Source organism: Colias croceus, chromosome 15, assembly GCF_905220415.1.
Source record: "Colias croceus chromosome 15, ilColCroc2.1".
In the NCBI taxonomy this organism is placed as follows: Eukaryota; Metazoa; Arthropoda; class Insecta; order Lepidoptera; family Pieridae; genus Colias; species Colias croceus.
Window position 1 is genome coordinate 1,100,718 of NC_059551.1, and position 13,610 is coordinate 1,114,327.

The 13,610-nt window shown below is 32.4% G+C and overlaps 2 protein-coding genes across 2 annotated transcripts; one reads left to right on the forward strand and one right to left on the reverse strand.

Moving 5' to 3' along the window:
* Positions 1 to 245: 245 nt before the first annotated feature.
* LOC123697846 lies at positions 246 to 2,079 on the forward strand. The gene has a single exon (XM_045644408.1). It carries the CDS (start codon positions 294 to 296, stop codon positions 546 to 548), a length of 255 nt encoding a protein of 84 aa, XP_045500364.1. The 5' UTR covers positions 246 to 293; the 3' UTR covers positions 549 to 2,079.
* Positions 2,080 to 5,452: 3,373 nt separating this feature from the next.
* LOC123697840 (F-box/LRR-repeat protein 15) lies at positions 5,453 to 7,442 on the reverse strand. The gene is made up of 4 exons (XM_045644403.1): positions 7,391 to 7,442; positions 6,715 to 6,987; positions 6,185 to 6,651; positions 5,453 to 5,828 (listed from the first exon to the last, which is right to left on the reverse strand). The coding sequence occupies exons 2-4, from the start codon at positions 6,916 to 6,918 to the stop codon at positions 5,675 to 5,677; spliced, it is 825 nt and encodes a 274-aa protein (XP_045500359.1). The 5' UTR covers positions 6,919 to 6,987; positions 7,391 to 7,442; the 3' UTR covers positions 5,453 to 5,674.
* Positions 7,443 to 13,610: the final 6,168 nt, after the last annotated feature.

Sequence of the window (13,610 nt, forward strand, 5' to 3'; positions counted from 1 at the left end):
ATGTAAATTTGTTTGAAATATTATAATTAATTATCTGCATTTATGTGATGAATCATTTTTGCGTCTTTGTTGTTATTTATTCTTATTTATTTATTTTATCTCAGATAAATTTGATATCCATATAGTTGTTAGTAAAATGGCCTAATGAATTTTTATACTTTTGACCTCCATCCAGACTGATGGGAAATGTCTACTTGAGTTAATCTGATTAGTAGGAGTCTATTCTTCATTCTTTGCAATAATAATATGTTTCAATACTTGCAGGCAACCTCAGCCAAATCCAACACGTGCCGATGGGGCCCGGCTCGCGCATGTCGCCGAACCTGAACACGCACCTCCTCAATCAATACAGTTTGAACGGCTACCGAGTGCCCCCACAGCAGCAGTTCAACAACCTGCCCGTGCAGATGATGAACGTACAACCAACTGTACAGTACCCAGCGCCAGATCCAAGGGCACAGCAACCTAATGTGTATGCCTATGCGGGATACATCAACCCTCCACCACCTCTGACCATGCAAACTTTAAATTCCACAATGCGTCGGTAGCCTCGACCGAAGACACAGTGCCGCAAGTGATAGTGCAGTGAGAGTGCAGAAATAGTGATTAAACTGTGTACCAGTGCTAAGGACGTTGTATTGGACGTTTGTTTTGGACGGTTTCGCGAAATTAAACTGCGTTGTGAATACTCATGCGGGAACTGATTGACTACGAGTGTTAAGTTATAGTACAAATAATGTTAGTGTAAATATGGAAACGTAACACCACTTGAGTTGCCTTGTCAGTGTTTCAGTTGGGAGAGGCAGCTTTTTGTTTGAGGGCGTATGTGTAAGGGGTGGGGCAAATTGCTGATAACACGAGCATGATTTTGTCATGACATGCTTCCGAATTTCGTCCAAATGTTTTTTAATCGTAATTGTAACTATGTATTCTGTTTATTTATTATGTTTAATAATAATTTTATCAATTTACTGTAGTGTAATGTTATATTAATTTTGGGCAACTTGCTTAGGTTTTTGTTATGGATTGATCACTACAATTTGGCCCCATCCCAACTCGCACCAATGTTAGTAAAAATAATGTGTATGTAGATTCTCTCTGAGGAAACTGACGAAATGTTGAGAAAAGTACAAAATTACTGAATAAAAATGTATTTAAAGACTTATTTTGTATTTGTACGGTCAATGAAATGTAGCATAATAATTGTATAGTGCAATAAAGTGTGGAAACAATTGCAATTTTTATCCGTTTACAGTTTAGATATCGGCACATGAACTGTGATAATCTTTTGATCGGACAGTAATATATCGGGGCTTGTTTAAATCATGTAAGTAATATTTTATAACTCCCAAAGAAATCATAAGTATTAAGTGTTTTAATGAGAGTTGCGTGCAATCGATTCGGAAATTGTACCGTTTTATGTAAAAATTTGTTTAAAATGCTTATGTTTTATGTGTATATGCTGTTTTGTTTTTCCATTGAGATGTAATATACATACATAATCTGTACAGTCCGCGTATAGTAATAATATTACCATAGGTCCGTCTGATCTGTTCATAAAAGTGCCTCTTTCTCGTCCCAAACTATGCTTAATTCCAGTGTAAGATATTGTAAATGGACCGCTTTACTTAACACAAGGCTGTATTCATAGGATCAATGACGCTAGTGTATTTGTATAATAATTTTTAATTTTATCCATGTGATAGTATTAGTTCACGTTAGCGAGTACGATTGGTGAGCCATTTCATATGAAACGGGCCTAAAGATTAATTTTATATTTTTTTAATATAAGTTTTAACAAGCTAATTTCTTTTACGCTTTACGTTTAAGGGTTATTTTTCGTGTTATCCTAGTTATTTATTGCCAAATGTTATTAACAATCGCGGTAATTAAATTTTAAGTTACGATTAGTTGCGTCGTCGCGAGACGAGGCCTCCCTACAGTAAATTATTTGTAAGATCTGCTCCTTACGTTATAAATGTTATTTGTTACTAATGTGTAGAATAAAGAATATTGTAAATACAATAACAATAAGACCTTGTAGCAGGTGTTATCACACAAAATATAATTTTGTGAAAATTTGTGCAGTTTTATTTCATACCTACAACAAAACTCATGCCTATGTGTTTCAATGTTACAAGTTGTGACTGAAGACGCGACTACTTTTACACGCCGTAAAGTTTCAAAAGCAGAACATTTTTTTCATAGCATGTTTTTAAATTTGAAATGATTACTTTAATCAAAACTGCAGACTAACTTGGCAAGTTCAGCGACAACTTATTTACTAGTACACGCATTATAGTACAGAACTGAAATAAGGTTTGATACTCACTATTCCAGGACCGTGTCCGGAAAATGAATAAACCCAGAAAATTGCGCTTCTGAATTCCTGCCAGACAGTTCGACGAAAATGTTGGAACATAAAAAAGAAATCTGCCGCGGAACTACAGCCGCGTGCATTTGGTATAGAATTTAGACACATTTACCCCCAGCCTGTATGCTTGTTTCTTGTTTGTTATACATAACAATGGCATAGAATAATCTATACTTAATATTATAAAGCTGAAGAGTTTGAACGCGCTAATCTCACCGATTTGAAAAATTATTTCGGTGTTAGATAGCCCATTTATCATCGACTAAGGCTATACAGATATCATGCCGTCTAGTCAAAGGAAATGCATGCCCATGAGAATGAGATGTTTCATTTTCACATAAAGTCGAGCCTCCTATCTCCAGATAAAAAAAATCTTTCACTAGCTTAATCTGCTTTTGTAGGACATGGAAATTTACATTGAACTAGTTTTTACTTTGGCATAATTTCATAAAATTTACTTTTGTACCTACGTGTACAGATAGAGAAGTATACTCACAGTATACTAAAAAAAAAAGTGAAGTCCCATTTCCCCTAGTGGGGTAAGGGGCAGATGCATTATACATCTGTTTCACTGATCGATTTTTATTTAGGGACAAGTAGGAGATCAGCCTTCTGTGTCCTGCCAGACCGAGACATTTTTTTTTTCTTCGTCTCCACCGGGAATCGAACCCAGGACCCCTCGGTGCTACGCTCACGCGTCAACCACTGTACCAAGGAGGCGGTCAAATACAGTATACTAAACGATGATTAAATAAAACAAAAGAGTCCATACCATATATTTATTTCACAATTTATTTGCTATTTAATATAATAAAAATATTGTCTTCATAATTATACTATGTACATATACAAAGTTGAGATCTCAAGCCTAAATCCTTCCTAAATCGTTATAAAAACTAACAGGCGGAAAAGCTACTTGAAACTAAATGAATACAAAACAACATATTATTCAATAAAATCAACACTTAATACACAAAACAGATAAATATTTTTTTATGGGTAAGGTCTTGGTAAGGTCAACATTCTATGATATTTGGTGTAATGTACTCAAACTATTTATTTATTATAAAATAAACTATTTCATTTACTAGTAACATTCTCCGATATTTAATTACTTTTCTATGGCAAGAAGATGATTAATTTCTTGAAAATTATAAAAACAAAACACCACATAGAGCAGAAACATATATATTTCCATGTATAAGAGAAACTTAACATATCTATAATAATCTGTCTAAAATGTACCTACCTATATTAAACAGATAAAAAATCTAGTTGTAATTGTAATGCAAAATATCTTCAAGACATAGGGATGCTTTTCACTTTTAGTTTTTACAATAATAGAAATAAAAATTACAATGACATCATTTTTTTTTTATGTAAAAAAATATCTGGGCGAATTTAGAACCTCCTCCTTTTTGGAGGTGGTAGGTAGGTTAAAAAAATATTTTTAGCTCCTCAAAGGAGATGAAAAATAATTATGTAAAAAAAAAAAAAAAACTAAAGTTACAGAAACTTTATCTTATATCCACAATACTATTATAATATCATCTCACATTGCAAGGGTTCCATAATAATATAGGGCATTTCTCCGCAACTCGACGTCAAGCGCCTATTTTGCGTGAGAGGGAGGTGGGGGAAACCAGCTAAAATTGAAACCACCCAAGCTCCTGCATGAAGCCAAGCAGCTTGTGAGGGCAAAAAAGGGTTCCTTAAATATATTATTTATAGCTGTTAAGACTTGTTATTTCTTGTACAAAACACAAAAAAGTAAAATACGCAATTGCAACGCTAATTACGATAATAAAATTTAACTTGACACAACTCATCAATCATTTCGACAAATAAGGATAATTTTAAGAAAACAAAACATCATAACTTGGAAAAATAAACATTATTTAACGTTTCAAACTTAGAGTATATATACTATCTATAGAGTGCGAACAACCAAGTGGGAACAGTAGGCACAGGTGGGAACAACACGACGCTCCCGCCGCGAGCGCTCGCAGTCGTGGTTGAGTGCTCATGAAGTGCGTTGCTCTGGATTTTTTTTATATTTACGAATAAACATGGTGAAATGTGCAGTTCTATCTTGCAAAAACGATACTAGAAAATACACAAAATTGAAATCCACTATCACATTTCATCAGTAAGTCGATTGTTATACTTATTTTTATGAAAATAAATCTAGCATCGCGGGGGTGAAGGGTAGGTGGGAGGCGGACACGCGCAGGCTCGCTCGCGCGCCTCACTGCCGTCACGTGATCGTAGTGATGTGACCTGACCAACGCTGTACTCGATATAAAGTTTACTAGAAGAACTATATTTTAACAAATTATTTATTTAACTTTAAAATTAAAACTCTTTTAAAAATGTATTATAAATAAATTTGTGGTGTGTTTTGTATGATACACTTTCTAATATTATGAATGCGAATGTATTATAGTGTAAATGTAAAGTATGTAATGTTACGATATATTTTCTGAACCGCTAAATTGATTTTGAAGATTTTGATAGTAGAATGGATAAAATTAAATAAAAAAATTATTAATATTATTTATTATATTATCATTTTAAATTATTGATTATTCCTTAATATTTTTTACCATTTTTAAAACATTATTATTATTGTTTGATTTATTATTAAAGAAATAGCACTAAACCCGATCTTTTATTTTATTAACTTTATTATTTAAAAAGTACTCACGTTTTTCTGATATTCCAATTAAACATATTTTTTTAAAGTACTTATAATTAATACAAGAAAATTTCTTATATAATATTTAATATTCAAATGGAATAAACAAACTTTATTCAGTTGGTAAACAAATAAAAAAATTACATATTTATACTTTATTCATATATTTTTCCTTTAATAACTTATTGAACATAAAATTTACTTATGATACATATTTATTTACATAAATTATCGATAGTTCAACACGCAATTGATACCTACCCATCCCTATTTGTCACACACACATCTATATAGTATCTATAGCTCATCTGCCTACGATCCGCACTAGGCAATTTGTGCAATACACTCGCTCTATACTATTGTAATATATACTCTAAGGTTTCAAAGCAATTAAATTTTATATGCCGAGAATTTGAACCCATTTGCCAAGTTCATATTCATTATAGAAATTTTCTCATATTCATTATAGAAATTTTCCACTAAACATTTTCAAATATTAATAGGCAATTGCCTACATAGACGACCATGTTGGCTAAAATAATATCAATTTATTACAAGGAACCCTGCACACTAAGCATAAACGCTAGAATAAGCACAACCATTCAAATTTGCACATAAACAGGTAACGGTACAGCCTGAGCTGGTCTCCGATCCAGGTGGACCCTGTCTCTCATTAATCGGAGACTGTTCTCGGTAACTTTGGTGCAGCCACGAACAAGTAGGCCCTCTAGTTGTGGCAAGTGGAGTGCTAGTGCTCTGGAATATGAAGAAGTGAACAATTATACAATTGTTTCAGCTTTTACTGTTATTGCTTAATAGCCATTATAGTATTTTTGTTTATCATACAATAGGGAAGCGCTTGGCCATGATCTCGCCTGATGGTAAGCTGAGATGTGGCCGAAAATGGATCGCGTCTGAAATACCTAGAATATACCTGTTCACTCGTTTTTAGTATTTTCTTCTAACAAATATCAACAAATTAACATCTATGTTATTTAGTTAATAGGGAAATAAATTTTTAAGTTTAACAAGGTTATAAGAACTTGCAATATCATCTTGCAACATAAAAATATATATGAGTGCTTAAAAATATTAAATTTAATATTTCTCACCTCACTCCCTTGTCCGTTATGTCACAACAGCCACCCAAATTGAGGAGTTTCAACGATTTACTATATTTGGACATTGTATATAGACACTTATCAGTTACTTGCTTATTACCCTCTAAGTTTAAAGTCTTTATTTGCCTAAACTTCTTAATGAATATCAGAATACAACTCTCAGATATTGAAATACAATATGCTAAATCTACATCCTCCAATTTACTCTGGTGAAGGGCCAAAGCTTCCACTGCACCAGTCGTAAGCCAAGCGCATCGTGCGAGCTTTAATATTTGCAAATTATCACAATATAAAATCACTGGCTGTAGACTTTTAGCGCTCAGGTTATTGCACTGGCTAAGATTCAAGTTTATAAGCCCAGTATTACGTCGTAACATGGGTATCAACTCAGCATCTGTAATCGTCGCACATCTGCTTAAATTGAGCAGTTTTAACTTCGTACAAGTGGTACCGAAAACCTGTAAATATTTCGTTGTTATTACTTATCCAACAGATTTACATTTCATTCAAAATTTACTTACATTGAACGTGTGAGGCGAGAAGCCTTTGTTCATCAATTTTAGAGACTTCAATTTCGAGAAATACATATCCACAATTTGAAGACAAGTCCGTGAAACACATCGAAATATGAAACATTCTTGTATTGAAAGAAAGGGAATAATATTGGCCACTATGATATCTTCCCAATATAAATCAAATAAATGCGTTTTCCTCTTCCTGTTCATGTTGTCTTATTTTAAATTTGGCTTGCACAGAAATAGGACAATAAATATTTATAATGTTCGGTCAATTTCAATTCAATTCAATTTTATTTTATGAATGGCAGTGCTGCGTTGCCACAATTTTGCCAATGTCACGTTGTGGATAGTTTTACATTTCATAGATTCATAAGAAGCTCAAATGTATCAGTCAAGCGCAGATATCTACAACAAAAAACAAATGACACACACAATATATAAAAATTACCAACACCAAGTTAATTTAATTGTTATAAAGGACGAACAGTAAACTAATTGAATAAATTATAACATAAAATCTAAAATCTATAAACCATATTTGGACGCTTGATATTCATAGTTTTATTTTGTTAGTAATAATAAATTTAGACATAACATAAACAAATCGAGTACTAGTTAATGAGAGAAGGGATTTCATGTTAGTAGGACGAGGAACAGTAGGGGGAAGGTTATCATATTCCAGATTTATCGATCATTTGTGTTATTGTTCAAATGTCTATTTGACTATTTACATGTCACATTGACAAAGCATGACATAAGTGTCCAAACAGGGTGCGTTCACTGTTTCAAGTTTCTTTCACTACGAGCTTTAAAATGAAGCTTTATTCCACCTTTAATCGAATACTTACTTTTATAAAAAGATCTTTGGAGTGTCATTTTATTTTAATTATTATTATTAACTAATTGAAAACAAAAGTAATATGCTACATTTTTAAAATGCAATATTATAGAAATACTTTACAAACAAATATTATTCATAATGCAGTAGGTACCATGCAGTACACGCAGTACAATATTATGCTGACAAAAGAGGTACATACTTTTATGTCGTTGATTTTATTTCGAACAGCTTACTACAAATTTCATTTATTTGTCCTAGTTGTCCTTCATGTTTTAATGTTACTTCTTAGAACCACCAAAACTTGTAGGCCTCGATATTGATTCATAAGTTTATAACATATTGAGAAAGGATTTTTTTTATAGGTAAACTATCCTGGATAGTATCCAAAAACATGATTAAATTAAATATTTATTCTTAAAACTGTTACACCAGTTAGATCGTATTTCATGCATGAGTGCACTTATTTGTGGTAGAGTAAGTTCAAATTGAACTCATAATGTACGGTTGTCATATTATTATATGACTTAAATACCGTATCAGATGGGTAATAAATGACCAGGTTATGATTATACGGGTATTTATCTATATTGCCCAGACTGTTCACGTAACGTTAATGTTTTTCTTCACATAGTAACATATAATTCCTAGCTGACCAAACATTGTTCTACCAGTTCGTTGGATCTACTGATTTTACATTTAAAATCGAAAATTTCATAAAAATCGGTCAAGCCGTTTCCGAAGAGTAAGGCAACGACACACAGAAGTAAGAAATGACAGTTACTGGCAGCATCCGTTCCTATAAAATTTCTGTCGCCGTTTCTCTCTCTTCAAAAACTTTTTACAATAATTGGAAGCTCTTTGCTTGTTTTATACATATACACGAAAAATGTATCAATCGTTTTGGCGTAAAAACACAACGCAATTAATAAAATAATTTTTTTGATTGTATTGACCTACAATTATTTAGGCTAAAGTATACAGGGTGTCCCACTGTTGGCATACTAAGCTCAAAGGAGGTTTTAGTTTTGCACACACTGAGTACGTAAAAAATACTTAATAAATTCCAGACGCATTTTTTTTCAAATAGATGAATTCTTAAAACTCTATGTGTACACCCCTAACAAGCAACCCGCCCATTTTTGCCACCAGCACGTAAGCTATCGTTTAAGATTATGTTTTCATAGACAAAATGCTCACATTAGAGAAGCGGAATATGACGGCCGCGCGAAGCTAGAGAAGAAAACATGGATTTTCAAGAAAAAATTAGCAAAAAATTTTTTTACGTAATTTTGTTGTTTAAGTATTTTTTACGTGATCAGTGTATGCCAAACTACAAGTCCCTTCGCGCTTAGTATACCAATAGTGGGACACCCTGTATATCTATGATGCATTTAATACATTAAAATTCAATTGTTAGTTTGTTTTTCTCAATAATTCAAATTCATGTATTCGCATGAAAATATTAATTTGGAATATTTTTTTGCTCTTTTGACATACTGGCATAACTACTTAGTACCAGTAGTTACTAAGAAAATTCTTAAATTATTATTTCATATATTATGGTATATAAATATATATTATTTAAATAAATCTATAAGAAATTAGTGATGATAAAGACTCTAAGTGTAGATTGTTAAAGATATTTTTTTTTTCAAATTAAACAGGTAGCCCTGTTACTTGTTAGGCCTGTAGGTGCTGTTCCAGGGTATGGGTAGGTGGTTTGCTTTTAGCCCGGGATAAAAGCAAAATACAAATTAATAGTCTATGAAATTTATAGATAATGTAGCTTTCTTTCCGTAATATAGGTAAAAATTAAAAATCTCTTGCAACGTTACATATTCACTAACTTTACCTAGTAAATTATATTAGTACATATTAATTAGTAGTATATAGTAATTAAATACATAATGTTATATAGATTACTAGCTTTCCACCCGCGGCTTAGCCCGCGCCGTCAAAGAAAAACCCGCATAATTCCCGTTACCGTGGGATTTCCAGGATAAAACCTATCCTATGTCCCGGGGTAAAAAGTAGCCTAGTCCTTTCTCGGGTATCAAAATATCTCTATACCAAATTTCATGCAAATTGATTCAGTAGTTAAGGCGTGATTGAGTGACAGACAGACAGACAGAGTTACTTTCGCATTTATAATATTAATATGGATGGATAAACAAAACTTGGTGTCATTAATTTTAACAGTAAAAAGGTGTCATCTCTAAATAATACATACCTACCATCAATGTTTTCACCACGTTTTCACTCACAATAAACACGCTCTCATAAAAACAATAGAGCAACATTGTATTTGATTATTGTCATTATGGATTACATTTTTATATCATGAGAACATGAGAATAAAAATAAGCAAAACGCGAATAGGTAGATTTAGACCTATTATATTATGGTATTTGAACTTTGTAAATACATACTTTTGAAAAAATAACAAGCAACACATTTTAGTACCTACCTAATTTCGTAGTTAGATTTTCAGGATCTATCCCTTTTTGTGTTTTGATATTAAAATAAATGCAATGAGCTATATTATTCGCCAATAATTTAGATTTCTCATGTTGTTAGAATTTCGGTGAATTTATGGAAAATTGGAGCATCTAAATTTGGAAATATGGCCATAGTATAGGAATTATTCCGTAGCGTATTGAAAAATAATAATTTGGATAAAACATTTTTTAAGTTAAATATAATACATAGGTACATTTAAAAAGATTCTTTTGAGTTTGTGGCTTTCACTATGTGCACATAGGAACAACTAGAATTGCCACCGAAATACTAGAATGGGGGACCTTCGCTAGCAATAAGCTCATACCTATAATATTGAAATATACGACAATGTAGGTATATGCCGTAGCCAACTAGATTATATTTTCAAGTCATTTTATTAAGAGTCTGGGCTCTTTATTAAATGGCGATGACCATTTAATTAACTGCACGAATGACAACAAACTATTTAATGGAACAGACAGCAAAAAAATTGCATCAAATTTTAATATTATAATCTATTATTCATGAATATATGACTGTCTATCGACATATTTTATAACCACGAGATCATTAACATTACTCATAGTTATTTTGTTTGTGTTTTTATGCAAAATAATCAACGATGAAATTTTCCATGGAAAACTTGTTAAAATTTACACAGCAACAACAACATTATTTATTTCTTACATTTTGAATTTTTAATACCCTGTCTTATTGATAGCCTAAGATTCAGCATTCTATTTAGTAGGTACTAGATTTCCGCCCGCGGGTTTCCCCGCGTTTCCAAAGGAATACCCGCATGGTTCCCGTTCCCGTGGGATTTCCGGGATAAAAACTATCCTATGTGTTAATCCAAGTTACCCTCTATATGTGTGCTAAATTTCATTGTAATCGGTTCAGTAGTTTTTACGTGAAAGAGTAACAAACATCCTAACATCCATACAAACTTTCGCATTTATAATATTAGTAGGATTTATTAAATGTTATATTTGTTTACGTAGTATATTAATTATTATTATTAGTCTGTGGTTATATTAAACGATTCGGCTGAATACGATTTAGGTAATTTATGATGTCTACAAAAAGCTACTAGACTATCTATGATTTACCGGAATATATATTTTTAGCGAGTTAATATCATAAAAAAGGACGTGCGCCGTGCGGCACTCGGGGACTGCCGCGGTAAAGCTATTGCATAGCATACTTTCAAGCCACACCTCCGAGCCCGTCGGAGTGGAAAGCGTGAGGTTTTTTCGTTACGGAATTTCTCGATTCGGTCCCCGCGCTCAAGGCCCGCGATAGAAGCTATGCAATAGCTTAATAATTAAGCAGACCAACAAGTTAATTATACGTTTTATGATAAAGCGTTTAATGACTAACTTTCCCATATGCAATCACGGCCGATGCCATATTCGTTTCATCATTTCTTGGAATTCATTAATTTAGATACTCGGTTTTGTTATTTAGGTTAGTATTGAGATCTTTATGTTCAAGTACACAAAGATGCAAATATTATCATCAAATAAATGAACTTTTTATTTTTATTTATTTTTATCATCCTCAGCGCATATAATGGCTGTTTTCCAATTACAGAGCATAATGCGACTCAGTGGCGCACAATGCCGAATTATGCTGATGCTTAATTGGAACGTGAAACGCAACAGCAGGTTGCGCTAAGTTCAGTGTTGAAAAAAAAATATTCATAGAGTTAGCAACAACCTCATTAATGTGTAAATAAAGTGGTATACATAATAATTGGTTGAAAACTATTTACGGTTATTTTAAGTAATTTGGATTTTGATTATTTCATTAACATTTTTTTCAATGTTTTTACCTTCATCCATACTTATATTTATTTTTTTAACACAATTTGAATTAACTTTGATTATATCGAAAAAACTACAATGAAACGAAAGCTTTAAATTTTTTTCCAACAATTAATGATAAATCGATTGCACGCATCAATTCACGCGCATTAATTTTAAGAGTGCTCGATTGTGCGAAGCGTTGCTGTAGTTGGAACACTCAACGTTAAGCATTATGCCGCATAATGCGCTCTAGTGCTGTAATTGGAAAACGGGGAATATAATCCACCACGCTCTGGCCAAGTGCGGGTTGGCGGATGTCACATGTCATCGAATTTGTGATTCTTCGACATGTCTGTTTCCTCTCGATGTTTTTCTGTTTGTACGCTCGCCTGCTTTCGAACCCCTGACTTAGCGATTTGAAGTCCGTGGTCCTCACCACTGAGCCACTGCACTATTATAACTAGGTATAATAATTAATAATAATATAATGTAACATGGTCAAGTGGACAGTCGTTACTGTTGCACATGGCTTGCAAATTGTGGCTTGCACGGGCTTAATATAACTTAAAAATAGACAGGTATAATTTTTAATTAATAAGCATGTACACATAATAACATATACCTATATCATAAATCATAGGTTCTTATTATTGATGACATATTTGTATGAATAGGTAGTACCTAGTTACCGACTGCATATCAAATGCGCCGGTCATGCCTTAGGTAATAACCTATTGTAAATACAAATTTGAGAAGTACATAATCCGTTTTACGCGAAGTTTAAAAACCTTTTTTTTTCTGTCAGTTTTATAAATTGTTAATGTTCCTTTTATTTTATAAGATCCTTCTCCTGATAAGAATAAATACAACAAGAAAATAAATAAGCGAAATCAGTCGAGCCGCTTACGCGCTAAGCCACGACCTAGTAGTACGGGAGCTAGCAACGTTAAAAAAAAAGTCATTTTAGTATAGTTGGGTTTTTGATATACTGTTTCTCTTGATATTTCGGTTAGAGTCCGGGCTGTCTGGCTGGCCGCAGTGGTTGCGTTTAATAGTGCGCATCTTATCTGCACAGGAAAATATCCTTAATTTAAAGTCATTTTTTAACGCGTAATTTTTAATCTTTTGCCTTTAGATAGATCCATCAGACATAATTTTTTTATTGCAAGACGTTTTTTTCGTTGTAAAATAGGTGCCATACGCAATTTTTATTTCAAAATAACTAAAATGTCATCGAAATAAGTGAAATTACATCAACATGAGTCCGCTTAAAAGGTAAGTAATAACTTTATTATTTATATTATATTATCCTTTTTTAATACTTATATTGAATAATTAGTAAACTAATATTTTTAATAGATGGTTTCATATTTATTACACTTTTGGGTATAAATATGAATTTGATGATATTTGTATTTTCTAGTGCTTGATTTTACGCGAGTATTATACATTTTGAAATTAAAGACTTGGGAAAATAATACAATGAATAAATCGCGTTTAAAATCCGTTAAAAAGTCTTTAATTTCTTGATGAAATTTGGTTTTTATCAAGTTTACATTAACGTCCTATTTGAGGTTCGTTGGGAAAAAGGAGGCGATATGGTAGATTGTTGCAATAAAACTGTAAATAGTAAATGAATATTATATATAGTATAAGTAACACAGTGATTACTTATCCTTCACTGGGACTCATGTTGATGGAATTTCACTTATTTCGATGATATTTTAATTATTTTGAAATAAAAATTGCGT

Excerpts from the sequence above, each read along its gene's own strand:
- LOC123697846 (XM_045644408.1), top strand. The coding sequence starts at position 294 with ATGGGGCCCGGCTCGCGCATGTCGCCGAACCTGAACACGCACCTCCTC.
- LOC123697840 (XM_045644403.1), bottom strand. The coding sequence starts at position 6,918 with ATGAACAGGAAGAGGAAAACGCATTTATTTGATTTATATTGGGAAGAT. Across the intron at positions 6,652-6,714 it reads TCTCGCCTCACACGTTCAAT|GTTTTCGGTACCACTTGTAC; the intron begins GTAAGTAAATTT and ends AAATATTTACAG. Across the intron at positions 5,829-6,184 it reads ATAACGGACAAGGGAGTGAG|AGCACTAGCACTCCACTTGC; the intron begins GTGAGAAATATT and ends TTCATATTCCAG.